The 18,674-nt window shown below is 52.0% G+C and overlaps 1 protein-coding gene across 4 annotated transcripts in view; it reads right to left on the minus strand.

Annotated features, from left to right (window-relative positions):
• SPATC1 (spermatogenesis and centriole associated 1) overlaps positions 1-15,237 on the minus strand; it is a 31,524-nt gene extending 16,287 nt beyond the window's left edge. For 2 of the 4 annotated variants that reach the window (XM_017965520.5, XM_035277493.3), the window contains exons 1-2: positions 14,750-15,237; positions 13,680-13,971 (exon numbers count right to left, since the gene is read on the minus strand). In XM_017965520.5, the coding sequence (XP_017821009.1) occupies positions 13,680-13,890 (211 nt within the window). In that variant the 5' untranslated portion in view covers positions 13,891-13,971; positions 14,750-15,237. The remainder of the gene's footprint in view (positions 1-13,679; positions 13,972-14,749) is intronic. The other 2 variants (XM_035277498.3, XM_078352926.1) reach the window with 2 other exon arrangements.
• Between the last annotated feature and the right edge of the window lie 3,437 nt (positions 15,238-18,674).

Below are 18,674 nucleotides of genomic sequence, written 5' to 3' on the forward strand. Positions count from 1 at the left end.
CATTTCTACCAAAAAATACAAAAATTAGCCAAGTATGGGGATGCACACCTGTGGTCCCAGTGACTCAGGAGGCTGAGGTGGGAGGATCACTTGAGCCTGGGAGTGTGTGGTTACAGTGAGCAGTGATTGCACCACTGTACTCCAGCCTGGGTGACAGAGCAAGATTCTGTCTCAAAAAAAAAAAAAAATTGGTGTATATACTTGTAATAAATAATCTAAAAGTGACATTGAGAAAACAACTTATAAGAGCATCAGAAAGAATAAATTAGGAGTAAACGTAACAAAATGAATGTAAAACTTATCTCCCGTAAACTACAAACATTGCTGAAAGAGATTAAAGAAGACACAAGAACAGAAAATGAAATACCGCATATTCTCACTCATAGGCGGGTGATGAAAAACGAGAACACATGGACACAGGGAAGGGAGTACTAAACACTGGAGTCTATTGGGGGGAAAATGGGAGGGCCAGCGGGAGGGGGAGCTGGGGAGGGACAGCCTGGGGAGAAATGCCAAATGTGGGTGAAGGGGAGGAAGGAAGCAAAACACACTGCCATGTGTGTACCTATACAACTGTCTTGCATGTTCTGCGCATGTACCCCAAAACCTAAAATGCAATAAAAAATTAAAAAAAAAAAGAGAAGATACAAATAAACGAGAAAACCCATGTGTGTGGATTGGAAGACAATATTGTAAAGAGAGCAACACTTCCTGAACTGATATACAGATTTAGTGCCATCCCTCTCAGAATCCCAGCCGGCCTCTTCATGGAAATTGACAAGCTTATCCTAAAATGTACATGGAATAGTTATAAGGGACCCAGAATGGCCAAAGTGGGATTGAAAATAAAGAAGGTGGAAGGATTCGGAGTTTCAAAACTTACTACAAAGCTAAGTAATCTTAGTGGCACTGGCATGAGGACAGCCATATAGGTCAGTGAGATCGCCTGGGAGTCCAGAAATAAATGGAGTGTCATTCTGTCTCCCAGGCTGGAGTACGGTGGTGCAATCTTGGCTCACCGCAACCTCTGCCTCCTGGGTTCAAGCGATTCTCCTACCTCAGCCTCCCGAATAGCTGGAATTATAGGTGCATACCACCGCACTTGGCAGATTTTTATATTTTTATTAGAGATGGGGTTTCAACATGCTGGCTGGGCTGGTCTCAGAACTCCTGACCTCAAGTGATCTGCCTACCTCGGCCTCCCATAATGCTGGGATTACAGATGTGAGCCACCATTCCCGGCCCCGTCAACTGATTTTTGGCAAGTGTGCGAAGACAATTCAATGGGAGAAAAATCTTTTTTTTTTTTTTTTTTAGTTCTGGGGTACATGCGCAAAATGTATAGGTTTCTAACGTAGGTAAACATGTGCCCACCAAAGCCCAGCACGCATTAGTCATTTTTCCTAACGCTCTCTCTCCCACTACCCCTCCGACCAGTCACAGTGTGTGTTGCTCCCCTCGCTGTGTCCATGTGTTCTCACTGTTCAGCTCCCACTTATGAGTGAGAACGTGCAGTGTCTGGTTTTCTGTTCCTGTGTTAGTTTGCTGAGGATAGTGGCTTCTAGCTCCATCCCTGTCCCCCTGCAAAGGACATGGTTTTGCTCCTTTTATGGCATAGTATTCCATGGTGTGTCTGTATCACATTTTCTCTGTTCAGTCTATTGTTGGTGGGCATTTGGGTTGATTACATGTCTTTGCTATCGTGAATCGTGCTGCCATGAATATACACTGCATGCATTCTTCATAATAGAATGATTTATATTCCTTTGGGTGTATACCCAGTAATGGGATTGCTGGGTCAAATGGCATTTCTGGTTCTAGTTCTTTGACGAATTGCCACAGTCTCTTCGACAATAGTTGAACCTGTTTACATTCCCACCAGTGTAAAAGTGTTATTGCTCCACAGTCTTGTTAGCATCTGTTGTTTCTTGACTTTTTAATAATAGCCATTTTGACTGGTATGAGATGGTGTCTCATTCTGGTTTTGATTTGCATTTCTCTGATGAGCAGTGATGTTGAGCTTTTTTTCATATGTTTGTTAGCTGCATAAACGTCTTCTTTCGAGAAGTGTCTGTTCATGTCCTTAGGCCACTTTTTAATGTTTTTTTTTTTTTTTCTTGTAAATGTGTTTAAGCTCCTCGTAGACTCTGGATATTAGACCTTTGTCGGATGGATGGGTTACAAAAATCTTCTCCCATTCTGCAGGTTGTCTGTTTGCTCTGTGATAGGTTCTTTGCGGCGCAGAAGCCCCTTAGTTTAATTAGCTCTCATTTGTCAATTTTTGCTTTTGTTTCACTCTTGTTACCCAAGCTAGAGTGCAATGATGTAATCTTGGCTCACTGCAACCTCTGCCTCCTCGGTTCAAGCAGTTCTCCTGCCTCAGCCTCCCTAGTAGCTGGGATTACAGGCATGTACCATCACGCCTGGCTAATTTTGTGTTTTTAGTAGAGATGGGTTTCTCCATGTTGGTCAGGCTGGTCTCGAACTCCTGACCTGAGGTGATCCATCCACCTTGGCCTCCCAAAGTGCTGGCATTACAGGTGTGAGTCACTGCACCTGGCCTAGTTAACTTTTGTATAACATTTGAGGGGTCCAGTTTCATTCGAGAAAATAATCTTTTTTTTTTTGAGATGGAGTCACCTCTGTCACCCAGGCTGGAGTAGAGTGGCACCATCTTGGCTGCAACCTCTGCCTTCCGAGGTCAAGTGATTCTCCTGCTTCAGTGTTTGGAGTAGCTGGTATTATAGGTGTGTGCCACCATGCCCGGTTAATTTTTGTATTCTTAGTAGAGACAGGGTTTCTCATGTTGGCCAGGCTGGTCTCAAACTCCTAACCTCAGGTGATCCACCTGCCTCGGCCTCTCAAATTTCTAGGATTATGGGCATGAGCCACTGCGCACAGCCTGAGAAAATAATGTTTTTAACAAATGGTGCTGGGATAACTGGATATCCATGTTACAAAAGAATGATGTTTGACCCCTACTTCACACCATGTACAAAAGTTAAATCAGAATGGAGTAAAGGCCTAAATGAAGAGCTGAAACCATAGAACTCTTAGGCGAAAAGTTGGGGGGTCAATCTGCATGACCTTGGATTTGGCAATGGATTCTGAGATATAACACCAAAAGCACAACCAACAAGTGAAACAATAGATAAATTGGACTTCATCAAAATCAAAAGTTTCTATGTTTCAAAAGATGGTATTAAGAAAGTGAAAACACAACCCAAAACAATTGGAGAAAATATTTGCAAGTGACATATTTGAGGAGGGACTCTACCCAGTGTATATAAAGAATCTTACAAGTCAACAAGAAGAAGGCAGTCCAGTTTAAACATGGGCAATGGTCTGGGCAGGATGGCTCATGCCTGAAATGCCAGCACTCTGGGAGGCCGAGGTGGCAGGGTCACTTGAGTCCAGCAGTTCAAGACAAACCTGGGCAACATAGTGAGACCTCATCTCTATTTTTGTATAGAAATTAACAAATAACATGGATCTAGATATATATTTCTCAAAGATATACAAATAGCCAATAAGCACACCTAAAGAGTCTCGGCATTGGTCACCAGGGAAATACAAATTAAAACCACATTGTAATATCACCTTACACCCACTAGGATGGTTATAACTTTAAAGAATCAGATGAAAACACATACTGGCAAGGATCTGCAGAAATTGGAACCCTCATACATTTCTGGTGAGAATGTAAAATGGTGCAGCAGCTTTGAAAAACAATCTGGCAGCTCCTCAAACGGTTGAACATAGTTACCATATGACCCAGTAATTATACTCCTAGATACCTCCAAGAGGAATGAAAACATGTCTGCACAAAATCTGTACATGAATGTTCATAGCGGCTTATTCATCATAGCCCAGAGGAGGAAACAACCACCCGTCCACCGACTGATGAGTGACTAGACAAGATGTGCTGGGATGGAGGACCGGGGACGGGTGCCCTGGAACTGCTGACTGGCTGATCCCTCTCACCAGAAGCTGCAGAGGAAAGGGGAGGCTTCCCAGCTGGGGCAGGCGTGTCTTCTACTCCAAGCAGGGGTTTCACTGTACCAGGCAGATTCCTGGGCATTGGGCATCGTGTGACTATTCAGAACGGGGGCTCTCAGTTCAACAAATATTTCCAGAGCACGCACTGAGGGGCAGGCCAGGATGAGTCAAACTCCATTCTCCGTCCCTGAGACCGCTGGATCTGACAGGCTAGACGGGGATAAGCACACCTCGGGTACCGTGCCAGAGCCACACGCTAGAAGAGATTCAGCCATAAAAGCAAAACAGAGCAGAAACCCCTCACGGTGGCCGGGAGAACGGATTCATGCCACCGCATGGAAGAGCCTTGGCAACATGATGCTGGGCGAAAGGAGCCAGTCGCGAAAGGCCACGCACACGACTCCGTGCACACGGAATGCTGAGAATGGGCAAAGTCGTGCGAACAGAAAGTAGATTCGCGCTTGCTCAGAGCTGGGGAGGGGGCGGTGGGAGAACCGAAAGGGGTGACGTTTCTTGTTGGGGTAATGGAAGTGTTCTGACTTTATGATGGTAACGTTTGTACGCACCTGCGAATGTACTAAAAGCATTGAATTATACACTTTAAATGGGTGAATTGTACGGTTATATGAATGACACCTCAGTGAAGCGGTCATTTTAAAAAGATTCATCGGGGTCACAGGCATTACTGTGGCAGAAAAGGCACAGTCACAGCTCAGGGGCCGATCTAGCACAGCCTGGGAGGCACCGTGAGGCGGACGACCCTGCACACACGGCCAGTCGCTGACGGGGTTTCAGCAGCTGCCTTGCTGAGGTCCCTGGGCAGGAGACAGGACACCCTCGGGTGCCTGAGTGCTGGACGCCGTGGGTGGAGCGAGAGGCCTGAGTTAACAGACACCGCCGTCAGCTCATCTTGCAGAGCTTTCAGCCCCACCACTTTGTATTCTAATGCGACAGCTGATTTCTTCACCTTTGGATGATTTGGGCTTAATTGATGTAGATTTGTGAGTTTAAAAACAGGTTCCGGTAAAAGTACCTTGAAAAGAACTTGAAGAGAACGTTGGAGAGGATTTGAATCTGCTGCGTTTAGATGGGTATTTAATTATTTAAGGCTCAACCAGGTTTGTTACATCAAACAATTGAAGTTAACAAGAAAAGCAAAAGCACCTGCTGGACCTTACGCCTGTAATACCAACACTGCCAGAGGCCCAGGCGGGAAGGGGGGGGGAGAGAGACCCCTGAAGCCAGGGGAGGGTCTTTTGAGAAGGAGGTACGATGGGAGAGGGTCAGAAGGGAGAGGTCCTGAGGGGAGAGGGACCCCAGGGGAGAGGTCATGAGGGGAGAGGTCATGAGAAGAGAGGGTGCCCAGGGGAGAGGTGATGAGGGGAGAGGTGATGAGGGGAGAGGTCCTGAGGGGAGAGGTCATGAGGGGAGAGGTCATGAGAAGAGAGGGTCCCCAGGGGAGAGGTGATGAGGGGAGAGGTCATAAGAAGAGAGGGTCCCTAGGGGAGAGGTCATGAGGGGAGAGGGTCCCCAGGGGAGAGGTCATGAGGGGAGAGGTCATAAGAAGAGAGGGTCCCCAGGGGAGAGGTGATGAGGGGAGAGGGTCCCCAGGAGAGAGGTGATGAGGGGAGAGGGTCCCCAGGGGAGAGGTCATGAGGGGAGAGGGTCCCCAAGGGAGAGGTGATGAGGGGAGAGGTGATGAGGGGAGAGGTCATGAGGGAAGAGGTGATGAGGGGAGAGGTGATGAGGGGAGAGGTCATGAGGGAAGAGGTGATGAGGGGAGAGGGTCCTGAGGGGAGAGGTGATGAGGGGAGAGGTGATGAGGGGAGAGGGTGATGAGGTGAGAGGTGATGAGGAGAGAGAGTCCTGAGGGGAGAGGTGATGAGGGGAGAGGGTGATGAGGTGAGAGGTGATGAGGAGAGAGAGTCCTGAGGGGAGAGGTGATGAGGGGAGAGGGTGATGAGGTGAGAGGTGATGAGGAGAGAGAGTCCTGAGGGGAGAGGTGATGAGGGGAGAGGTGATGAGGTGAGAGGTGATGAGGGGAGAGGGTCCTGAGGGGAGAGGTGATGAGGGGAGAGGGTGATGAGGTGAGAGGTGATGAGGAGAGAGAGTCCTGAGGGGAGAGGTGATGAGGGGAGAGGTCATGAGGGGAGAGGTGATGAGGGGAGAGGTCATGAGGGGAGAGGTCCTGAGGGGAGAGGGTCATGAGGGGAGAGGTGATGAGGAGAGAGAGTCCTGAGGGGAGAGGTGATGAGGGGAGAGGGTGATGAGGTGAGAGGTGATGAGGAGAGAGAGTCCTGAGGGGAGAGGTGATGAGGGGAGAGGTGATGAGGTGAGAGGTGATGAGGGGAGAGGGTCCTGAGGGGAGAGGTGATGAGGGGAGAGGGTCCTGAGGGGAGAGGTCATGAGGGGAGAGGGTCATGAGGGGAGAGGTCATGAGGGGACAGGGTCATGAGGGGAGAGGTGATGAGGGGAGAGGGTCCTGAGGGGAGAGGCTCATGAGGGGAGAGGTCATGAGGGGAGAGGTGATGAGGGGAGAGGGTCCTGAGGGGAGAGGGTCCTGAGGGGAGAGGTGATGAGGGGAGAGGTGATGAGGGGAGAGGGTCCTGAGGGGAGAGGGTCCTGAGGGGAGAGGGTCATGAGGGGAGAGGTCATGAGGGGAGAGGTCATGAGGGGAGAGGGTCCTGAGGGGAGAGGTGATGAGGGGAGAGGTGATGAGGGGAGAGGGTCCTGAGGGGAGAGGTCATGAGGGGAGAGGGTCCTGAGGGGAGAGGTGATGAGGGGAGAGGTGATGAGGGGAGAGGGTCCTGAGGGGAGAGGTCATGAGGGGAGAGGTCCTGAGGGGAGACGGTCCTCAGGGGAGAGGGTCATGAGGGGAGAGGTGATGAGGGGAGAGGGTCCTGAGGGGAGAGGTGATGAGGGGAGAGGTGATGAGGGGAGAGGGTCCTGAGGGGAGAGGTCATGAGGGGAGAGGTCCTGAGGGGAGACGGTCCTCAGGGGAGAGGGTCATGAGGGGAGAGGTGATGAGGGGAGAGGGTCCTGAGGGGAGAGGTCATGAGGGGAGAGGTGATGAGGGGAGAGGGTCCTGAGGGGAGAGGTCATGAGGGGAGAGGGTCATGAGGGGAGAGGTGATGAGGGGACAGGGTCATGAGGGGAGAGGTGATGAGGGGAGAGGGTCCTGAGGGGAGAGGCTCATGAGGGGAGAGGTCATGAGGGGAGAGGTGATGAGGGGAGAGGGTCCTGAGGGGAGAGGTGATGAGGGGAGAGGTGATGAGGGGAGAGGGTCCTGAGGGGAGAGGGTCCTGAGGGGAGAGGGTCATGAGGGGAGAGGTCATGAGGGGAGAGGTCATGAGGGGAGAGGGTCCTGAGGGGAGAGGTGATGAGGGGAGAGGTGATGAGGGGAGAGGGTCCTGAGGGGAGAGGGTCCTGAGGGGAGAGGTCATGAGGGGAGAGGTCCTGAGGGGAGACGGTCCTCAGGGGAGAGGGTCATGAGGGGAGAGGTGATGAGGGGAGAGGGTCCTGAGGGGAGAGGTGATGAGGGGAGAGGTGATGAGGGGAGAGGGTCCTGAGGGGAGAGGTGATGAGGGGAGAGGTGATGAGGGGAGAGGTCCTGAGGGGAGAGGGTCCTGAGGGGAGAGGGTCCTGAGGGGAGAGGTCATGAGGGGAGAGGGTCCTGAGGGGAGAGGTAATGAGGGGAGAGGTTCCTGAGGGGAGAGGTCATGAGGGGAGAGGGTCCTGAGGGGAGAGGTCATGAGGGGAGAGGTGATGAGGGGAGAGAGGGTCCTGAGGGGAGAGATCATCAGGGGAGAGGGTCCTGAGGGGAGACGGTCCTGAGGGGAGAGGGTCCTGAGGGGAGAGGTCATGAGGGGAGAGGGTCATGAGGGGAGAGGTCATGAGTGGAGAGGTCATGAGGGGAGAGGTCATGAGGGGAGAGGGTCCTGAGGGGAGAGGTCATGAGGGGAGAGGGTCCTTGGGGGAGAGGTGATGAGGGGAGAGGTGATGAGGGGAGAGGTGATGAGGGGAGAGGTCATGAGGGGAGAGGGTCCTGAGGGGAGAGGTGATGAGGGGAGAGGTCATGAGGGGAGAGGGTCCTGAGGGGAGAGGGTCCTGAGGGGAGAGGGTCCTGAGGGGAGAGGTGATGAGGGGAGAGGTGATGAGGGGAGAGGTGATGAGGGGAGAGGTCATGAAGGGAGAGGGTCCTGAGGGGAGAGGTGGTGAGGGGAGAGGTGATGAGGGGAGAGGTCCTGAGGGGAGAGGTCCCGAAGGGGGAGGTCATGAGGGGACCGTTTGAATCCATGGGGCTTGCAGGTCCTGAATTCAAGGGATGTTCCGGTGTTGGGGAAGCTGTGTCATGGGGGCAGGATGTGGGTTCTGGGTGGTCCTCGGGAAGCAAGGGAATGCTTCCCCCTGCTGGTGCACACGTGCTGCACCCCTTCAGCCAGGCTGTGGGGGAGCAGGAGGGGGTGTTGAGGGGTAGGATGGAGAGGATGCTGGTGGTCAGCGCTGGTCCTCAGTTCTCCTTTCTCGCCCGCCTGTCCCGTGCTGACTGCCGTCACACCCGTCACCTGACCTCTCTGTGGAGGTTCCAGATCCGACCAGTGGAACAGGAGCCAGTTTTCCGTGCAAGCGTTTTAGTGTCTTGAGCTCCCAGCTTGGCCCCCAGTTCCTGTCCCCCTGCACGCCCGGAGCCGTCAGGAGCAGGCGGCCCTGCAGTCTGAGTGCCATCCTGGCTGCACCTCCCCCTGCCCTGTGCACAGGGCCAAGTCTGAGGCTCTTGGCGTCTGTTCTTGTCCTGGTGAAGTGAATTCGGCCAACGGCCAGCGTTTTCTGATTTCCTGCCTCTCAGATTCCCCGCTCTGACCGCACAGTGGGACCTTCCTGGCCACCTGGTCTCGGAGCCTCCCCAGGTCTCCCGTCCGCTGGTCTGTTTCTTTTCTCCCCACCTGACCACACTGGTGGTTTGGGCGCCCTCTCAGCCAGAGCAGCCTTGATGTGCCCGAGCGCCTGCTGAGCCAGCCTGACCCGCCTGCTTTCCTCCCCGCGCCTGCCCTCGAGCTGCCTGAGGGGCTGGAGGAGGCAGGAGACTGACGGCCATTGCCTTTGCAAATCCCGGACACGGCTGCCCCATTCAGCGCACTAAGGGCGGACATCCAGACAGACCCCCGAGTCCTCTCAGTTCCCCCCCGTTTTTACTCTATTTCCGACTTTCCTCGCCCCATCCTTGCTCTCAGAGAAGAACATTTGCACAAAGAAAATTAAAGCCATGGGTCTGCCGTTCCTTCAGCTTCCCACCACCTGGCATTCATGCTCACACTCTCCTTCCTCCTTCCCCTTCCCTTCCAGGACAGCGGAAGAGACTCTCTTCTGTCAGTAAAGGACACCCCTACCCCATAGTGTACCCCTTTTATCTTGAGTATTTCCCAACAGTCTCTTCTAGCCTCTTCCTTCCACATACAAACAGACTGAGGTCTCTGTCACCCTGAAAAGAAGCTCTGAACTCCATGCCCTCCCAGCTACTGCCGTCTCCCTGTCCACTCCCCTCACCCCAAGGCCAGACTGACTGAATTCAGCATCTCCATCACCTTTGCCTCCATGTTCTCACCGACTTTTCACCTCACCCTGCTCGGCCTTTCCACCTGTGATGGGGTTGAAATCACTCTAGCCAAGGTCATGAATGCTGATGGCATGAATTGCCCACCAAATGCTGTGGATATTTTTAGTAATTTTCTGACTCGACCTCTTGGCAGCCTTTACCTTGCTGACACTGTTCCTTTTGAAGCTGTCTCTTTCGGCTTTTGTGACATTTCACTTCTGAAGCTTCGCTTGCCTCTCTGCATGCTTCTTTGCCAACTCCTCTACCTGTGTTCAGCCAGGACCTCGGTCTCTTACTGTGCACTCTGTCCCCAGATGTCCTCACCCCACCTCAGCTTGAATTATCAGTAACTCTTCAATCTTTTTTTTTTTTTTTTTTTTTTGAGACAGAGTCTAGCTCTGTCACCCAGGCTGGAGTGCAGTGGTGCAATTTCAGCTCACTGCAACCTCTGCCTCCCAGATTCAAGCGATTCTCCTGCCTCAGACTCCCATGTAGCTGGGAATACATGTACCTACCAGCTAATTTTTGTATTTTCAGTAGAGACGGTGTTTCACTGTGCTGGCCAGGCTGGTCTCAAACTCCTGATTTTGTGATCCGCCCACTTTGGCCTCCCAAAGTGCCGGGATTACGAGCATGAGCCACCATGCCTGGCCACAGCATAAACACACTCAAACACCCACATAACACACACATATCATATACACTCTTACACACATTCACAGCAACTCACTCACGCAGCCATATGCACACATGCACTCACAAATCACACACCGTCAAAGCAGATATACCACATCCTCTTACAGACTCACACACATTTTCTTCTTTCTTTTTAATTTTTTTTTTGAGACAGAGTCTCAGTCATCCAGGCTGGAGTGCAGTGGCGTGATTTTGGGTCACTGCAACCTCTGCCTCGTGGGCTCAAGCCATTCTCCTGCCTCAGCCTCCCCAGTAGCTGGGTTACAGGTGCCGCCACCACACCTTGCTCACTTTTGTGTTTTTAGTAGGAACAGGCTGGTGTTGAACTCCTGACCTCAGGTGATCTGCCCGCCTTGGGCTCCCAAAGTGCTGGGATTACAAGCATGAGCCACTGTGCCTAGCCCAAATTTTCTTTTTTTATGTTTAAAAACTTTTAAATAGTTAAAAATTACATTTAATTGTCTTGTTACAATACTGCTCCTTGTGCTGGGCATGGTGGCTCATACCTGTAGTCTCAGCACTTTGGGAGGCCAAGGTGGGAGGAACACCTGAGGTCAGATGTTTGAGACCAGTGTCGCCAACATGCTGAAACTCCATCTCTACTAAAACACACACACACACACACACACACACACACACACACACACACACATTAGCTGTGCGTGATAGCATGCACCTGTAATCTTAGCTACCTGGGAGGCTGAGACAAGAGAATTGCTTGAACCCAGGAGACAGAGGTTGCAGTGAGCTGAGACTGTGCCACCTGCACTCCAGCCTGGGTGACAGAGTGAGACTCTGCCTCAAAATAAATAAATAAATAAATAAATAAATTTAAATATTAAAATAATTTCTTTTTTATTTTTATTTTTTTGAGACAGAGTCTCGCTCAGCCACCCAGGCTGGAGTGCAGTGGCACAATCTCAGCTCACTGCAACCACTGTCTCCCAGGTTCAGGTGATTCTCCCGTCTCAGCCCCCTGAATATCTGGGTTTACAGGCACCCACCATCATGCCTGGCTAATTTTTGTATTTTAAGTAGAGACAGGATTTCACCATGTTGGCCAGACTGGTCTTGAACTCTTGACCTCAGGTGATCCACCTGCCTTGGCCTCCCAAAGTGCTAGGATTACAGCTGGGAGCCACGGGGCCTGGCCACATTTAATTTTCTTTTTACTGTACTGCTCCTTGTAGAGCAAGGCTAACACCTAGGCAGTATGTCCACAGTCAACCTCATACACATTTTCCTACACACATTCATGCACACTCATTCACACTCATTCACACACCCACGCCACACACTCCATACACTACACAGAGTATGTGTGGTACATAAGTGTGTACCACATTCACACACACCCCCACATCTCACACACACACACACACACACAGACCCACATGAGTTGGGGCTTTAATCGCACATCTGTTTCTGATTCCTGCAATCCCCGGGGCCAGGCATGTCTCTTCTACGTGTGGCATGCTCCTTTCCCCTTCACAGCCACTCGGCTGGGCGCACCCTAACCCTCAAAGCTTGACCATTTTGGGAGCTGGAAGATCTGAGGTGGTCCAAGGATTCCCTTAAGAATGAAACCTGAGAGGTGAGGGTTTGCTGGGTTAGCCGGGAAGTATGAAACCGGAGTCTAGAACAGGAAGTTTTCTTTTTCCCTTTCCTTTCTTTCTTTTTTTTCTTTTCTCTTTCTATCTCCTTCCCTTTCCCCTTTCCTTTCCTTTCTTTCATTAGAGACAGGGTCTTGCCCAGCTGCCCAAGCCGTAGTAGCCTCCACTCCCTGGGCTCAAGTGATCCTCCCACCTCAGTCTCAAGTACTAGGACTGCAGTCATGTACCACGATGCCTAGTGGACCGTGAAATTTCCTTTTATTTTTTGAGACAGAGTCTCACTCTGTCACCCAGGCTGGGGTACAGTGGGATGATCTCCGTTCACTGAAACCCCCATCCCCCAGGTTCAAGCAATTCTCCCACCTCAGCGTCCCGAGTAGCTGGGACTACAGGTGCCTGCCACTGTGCCCAGCTAATTTTTGTATCTTTAGTAGACACGGGGTTTCACCATGTTGGCCAGGCTGGTCCTGACATCAGGCAAACCACCTGCCTTGGCCTCCCAAAGTGCTGGGGTTACAGGTGTGAGCCGCCGTGCCAGGCCTGTTATTAGTTTTTGAGATGGAGTCTTGCACTGCCACCCAGGCTGGAGTGCAGTGGTGTCGTCTTGGCTCACTGCAAACTCCACCTCTTGGGTTCAAGCAATTCTCCTGCCTCAGCCTCCCCAGTAGCTGGGATTATAGGCACCCACCACCATGTCCTGCAAAGTTTTGTATTTTTCGTAGAGACAGGGTTTCGCCATGTTGCCCAAGCTGATCTCAAACTCCTGACCTCAGATGATCCACTCGCCTCAGCTTCCCAAAGTGCTGGGATTACAGGTGTGAGCCACTGTGCCTGGCCCCATGAGTATTATTTTTGTTACCCTGTCTGTTGTGTCTGTGTCATTAGAGGTGCAACATTTAAAGCTAGAGGGGTCTGTGTGCTTGTGATCAGGAAGGGGAACTGAAGACCAGCTCTGTGCTACATTCAGGTTGGGTGCCAGGGAACCCAGTGGGTAGGGAGCAGGGAATTAAGACAGGAGGGGAATGAGCACAAGCCTGAGGGGCTTTAGCCGCTGGAAAGACCGAAGTTATAAGTCAGAAACATGTCTAGTTTGGAGTGAGCCAAGTTCCAGTGATTCACTGGGCCTGGAGGATCTGGAGGGGATCTTGACTTCTAGAGGAGTGTTGAAGCTGCACCGTGGCTGGGCTGGCTGAGGGTGGAGGGGCGGGGCCTGGACCCAGACCCTGGGAGCAGCCTCGATTAAGATGAGCCGAGTGGGTGGACAACCTGGCTTGGGAACTCAGAAAGAGGGGCATGGAGACTCAAGGCTGTGAGTCTCAGATGCCATGCTGACGTGGAGAAGGACACGGCACCTAGGAAGCCACTTGTGGCCATTCTAGAGCAGCAGTGTCAGCGTTCATTGCCAAGCTGTAGAGGCTTCATTCAATAGGCAGAGACCAGAAAGAGCAGAGTTGTCCTCTCAGGGAAGGAGGAAGATCTTATACCTGATGGTGGACAGAGGAGAGGGCCAGGTAGGGAGGGCAAGGTACGGGCCTGTGATGGAGGCAGATCATTCATTGCAGGGGTGGGTGGGCCCTGAGCACCTGTGGAGAGGTCTGCCATGGTCAGGGGGGAATGCAGCCTTCTCCAGGGCAAGAAGCACATTGTATGGTGAGCCGAGCATGTTAGAGCAGAGAGGACAAGGAGGAGGGCACTCACTCCATGACTTCCTGAGACCTCTCCTCTCTGGTGCAGTCCCCCACTTCCCTCCCCACTGTCATTGGACCCAGGCCTCTTACCATTGCTCTGGCGTGAGGGAAGTCCTGCTGCTGCCTCACCAAGCCCACTCATGAATGCGCCGATGCCGAGCCCACCCGCCTGAGTCTTGATTGCGGACTTGAGCTCGTGATTCTCCCGAATGAGCAGCACCAGCTTCTTCAGTTCCTCGTTTTCCCGTACCAGCCTCTCTATCTGATGCCGAAGCCCCTCATAATTGGTGAGGAGAGACATGCCCCGGGGCGGCAGGAAGGGTGTGGTCCGTGGGAGGGTACTGCACCTAGAGGCTGCCCAGGGCCCTGGGCCTTGCCCAGGCTGAAGGAGGGTGCAGAGTCTGCAAGGCTGGCCCAGTGGGCCCTGGGTATTGTGAGGTCAGAGGCCACAGCCACCTCCTTCCCCTCTCTGCTCTAACACACTCAGCTCTCCATGCCACCAGGCTTGTGCACAGGTCTTGCCTTGGCCTGGATTGTCCTGCCCCTTTCTCTGTCTGGCCAACTTCATCCTCAAGGTGCCTCTCCTGTGAAGCTTCCTCTCCCCAACCTCAAGTTAACTGCCGCCCGCTGGGCTTCCCCAGCAGATGTGTCCTGTGCCCTAACACTCCCCCGGTTCCAGTCAGTGCTCCTTAATGCTCTCCACTGGCTTCACAGCGAGGCCAGCGATTGTGCCACTTTCTTGGAATCCCCGGTGTCCAGCAAAGGGCTTGGTACAACATATGTAGGTAGCCAGTAAACACTTGCTGAATGAAAACTCATCACCCCGGTCGGGCGTGGTGGCTCACGCTGTAATCCCAGCACTTTGGGAGGCCGAGGCGGGTGGATCACGAGGTCAAGAGATTGAGACCATCCTGGTCAACATGGTGAAACCCCATCTCTACTAAAAATACAAAAAATTAGCTGGGCATGGTGGCATGTGCCTGTAATCCCAGCTACTCGGGAGGCTGAGGCAGGAGAATTGCCTGATCCCAGGAGGCGGAGGTTGCGGTGCGCCATTGCACTCCAGCCTGGGCAACAAGAGCGAAACTCCGTCTCAAAAAGAAAACTCACCGTCCCACCTTCCTGGCTGGGGTGCCCCTTCCTTACAATCTTGCACATACCTGGGTTTGGCCTCTCAGCCTTTTCCTGGGATGCGGTGTCTTCAAGGCCTGGACACTGGCCCATGACTTCTTCTGACCCAGGTGCTCAGCGTTTTTATCTTCCTGTTGGAGTTTCCATTTCTGGTGACTCGGGGTTACCTATTCCAAATCCCCCATTGGTGCCTTCTCTGCCCTTGGATCTCTGTTGTCTAGCTCCTTGAATTTTTCTGACTATAGTCCTTCAAGAACCCAAGACTGCATTCCTCACTCGGTCCTAAGAACTCAGGACTCGGTCCTCATGATGCTCCCCTTCTCTTAGAGCTACCTACAGAGAACTCTGTGGGCCTGACCTTGAGTACTGAGTGAGGTCATGTCCTCATGACCTCCACTGGCTCTGTGGCTGTTCTCTTTCAAACCTCTTTTTGGGCCAGGGAGAGGTAGCAAAGTTCAGGTACAGGCTAGAGGGCAGACTCCTGGAGAGTGTGGGGAGGAGGAAGGGGAAAAATACCAGCTAGGGCTCGGGGCAGTCTGAGTTGAGCATTCTACGTAGACCTCACAATGGGGGCCTACTCTGCCCTTGGATCTCTGTTGCCACCCCTCTTCTGATGCTTCCGTCTGTAATCCTGGCTGAGTCCTCTGGCCCTGGGGCCCTGAGCCCCCAGAAACCAGAGTTGAGGTCTCTTCAGTTACCCCTCTAACTTCGTAGAGTGTCTCTGCTGGGCTTTCCTTCAACATGTGAAAATTAGCTTATCATGTGCTTATTCCACGCTTGGTTGATGCAGTCTGGGATGGTTACATTTCATGTGTCAGTTTTCTAGGCTACAGTGGCCGGGTGTGGGGTAAAAAATCTAGATAGACATTGCTGTGAAACTTATCTACTTGTAGCTGTTAACCACGTCTATTGATAGCCACAGGACACTGACTGTAAGTAAAGGGGATGACCTTCAGTCATTTGGGGGAGCCTCGTCCATTCACTTCTTTAAATTTCCTTTTTACTTTTTAATTTTGTTTATTTGTTTTTTGAGGCAAGATTTCAGTCTGTTGCCCAGGCTGCAATGCAGTGACGCCATCATACCTCACTGTAGCCTTGGCCTGCCATCCAAGTAGCTGAGACTACAGGTGTGTGCCACCACACTCGGCTAATTTTTATTAAAAACTTTTTTTTTTAGAGATGAGAGTCTCAGTACATTGCCCAGGCTGCTCTCAAACTTCTGGGCTGAAGCAATCCTCCTGCCTCAGCCTCCCAAAGTGCTAGGATTGCAGGTGTGAGCTACCATGCCTGGCAGAAGAAGTTAAGAGTGAAGAAAATCCTGAAGTTTTCTGGAAAAGAAGGAATTCTGTGTGAAGATTGTAGCACAGAAATCCCGCCCGAGTCTGCAGCCTGCCCTACAGATTTCGGACTTGCCCGTCCCCACAATTACGTGACCAAGCCCTCACATCTCCTAATGTAAAGGGACTCTGGATGGTACACCATCTGTACTTCCCTTTGTATACGCCACTGTTCTTTCCTGCCGAAATAGATGCTGAGCAGGAACTGTGGCGGGCATTGTGTTAGGAACTGGGGGTTCAGTGCTAGTCAGAGCAGGCATTGTCCCCAACTTACCAACTTTAGCATCTAGTGGGGAGTGGCTGTGAACGGAACGATCACACGTAGATGTGGAGTTTCCCCTGTGATGCATGCTGCTGGGAGAGGCGCTGGTGCTGGGAGAGGGTGCAGCAGGTTGGGCAGATCGAATCAGGGAGTGTGCTCCTCCGAAGAAACCAGGTGTGGTGGAGCAAGGACGAGCGGCGCAGAGTATGTGCTGGGGAGGAGTGGAGGGCCTAGGTCGGGATCTTGGGTGGTCTTCATCCTAAGGCCTTGGGAAGCCCTTGCTTCAGGCCCTGAAGGAAGGATGCGTGGGAACAGATCGGAGGGAAGAAGCTCTGAGCGGCACACAGTAGGCAGGCGGCTGCAGTGGTCCAAGCAGGTGGTGAGGGTGGCGGGTTCACAGGTGGTGCAGCGGAGGTGGAGAGGCTGGGCGGAGCTGAGAAACACGTAGTGGAGCTGGAGTTGGCTTGGATGTGGGGATGAAGGTGAGAGTGAGAGCAGGATGGCCTTGCAGCTTCCGGTGTGGGTGATGGAGCCGCTGGTTATACCAACCCAATAGGGAGGAAGACCTAGTTGAGAGCGAATACTGGGAGTCAGGTTTGGATGTGTTGCTGAGATCAGGATGTCAAGACACTGTGCCAGGAGGCAGGGGTTCACTGCTCCAAGTCCCAGCAGAGAGCCTACCGCTTGGGATGGAAAGATACACGTCAGAGGTATCAGCTCCTAGATGGCAACTGGAGCCGTATGAGTGCATGAGGTTGCCCAGGAATAGGAAACAAATGAGAGAACCAGCCCTCAGCCCACTGTTCCTCGCAGAGCCAGAACAAAGCTACAGAGGTCATAGAGCAGAAGTGCCCATAGCGACCGGAAAACCTGGATGGTTGGCCTCGAGAAGCTGCAGCAGAGGCGGTATCCAGTGAGGCTGAGGGTCACATGAGACCAGCACTGAAAAAGTGTGCCTCAGCTTTAGGGACTTGGCAGTCCCTGGTGACATATCAAGGGCTGTTTCGGTGAAGCTTTTTGGCCAACTCCAGATTCCCAAGTCTGAGAAGTGAGTGGGAGGGTAAGGTGGAGGTAAGGCACACACAGCCCTCGCAGAGGTTTGCTTGTACAGAGAAATGCGGGCAGAGCTGGAGGCAGGTTCTTCCTTTAAGGGAGACCTGTGGGGATCTCTCCCGTGTGAGGCCCCTAGGAAATGGGCCTCGCCATACGGTGAGCTTGAGCCCGGACACAGATCCCCAGTTGGGGGAGTCGAGCTGAGGGAAAGCAGGAACCGAGAGAGGGACTATATGTTATTCAAAATAATCAACAGACATTACTTTATGCATATGAGGACTTGGGAGGCATTTTGTCTACTTTCAGCTTCTTATGGTTTATCATCTCATTGTGTTCATTTTGGACCCGTGTTACCTTCATTGCAAAATATCAACTTAAATATTTACACTTGGTAACTTACCTTAACTTACAGGGCGTAACTGTAACTTATTTACCATAGCTTACAGGGCATGATTGTAATTTACTTACCTTGACCTATTGGGCGTAACCTACTGGGCTTAACTTACTTACTGGGCGTAACTTGCTTACTGTAACTTAAGTACGTTAATCTGGCATAAACAACTTTAACTTCAGAAAAGTATAAAATGAAACACATTGCAAAAATAAAATTGCTGCATGAGCATAGCGCATGTAGCCCTCCAGACCTTGCCTTTTCTATCTCCTTTTTTCCGACATGCGCTCTCTTCCAGGTTTGGGACCCTCACGCTGGAGGAGATTCCCGGGCTCGCGTTCAGTTCACAACATTCCTTCACTGTTCTCTTCCTCCTCTAGTAGCCTGCTGCCAGGGAAGACTGTGGCCCACCGGACCTCTGCTGCTCCCAGCCCCTCCTTAGAGTCACAGTGCACAGTAGAGGCTCTCTGCTAAGCTACAGCCTCCTGCTCCTTCTTTATTAACCTTCTCCAGGCTCCCTCTGCCCCCCTACTCTTATTTCCCCCTCATTCAAATTTTCTTTTTGTTATGTTGTATATACAGAGTGTCCTTTGGTATGCAAATCTATCGGGTTTGAGCTTGGTGTGAAGAGTGCCACGATCTGGGGAGCTGGATTCATCCAAAAATATATCCACATCCATTTGGATGATGTGTTTGGGGGCTAGAGTCTGGGGAATGAGAAGTGCTGGGCCTGTCTTTGCTGCTCTCGGTCCTGCCCTTCTGAGCCGCTGGACAGTGTCACTTGGGAAGAGGCTCGGCCCGCAGGAGTGACAGGAACCTCCTGGGGTGCACTCGGGATTTGGGCTCCTCACAGGCTGTTAGGGGCCAACTGCGAACAAACCTGCAGTGTTGTCCCACTGGCTTTTGCTGAG

The sequence above is a fragment of the Callithrix jacchus genome, chromosome 16, assembly GCF_049354715.1.
Source record: "Callithrix jacchus isolate 240 chromosome 16, calJac240_pri, whole genome shotgun sequence".
Taxonomy (NCBI): Eukaryota; Metazoa; Chordata; class Mammalia; order Primates; family Cebidae; genus Callithrix; species Callithrix jacchus.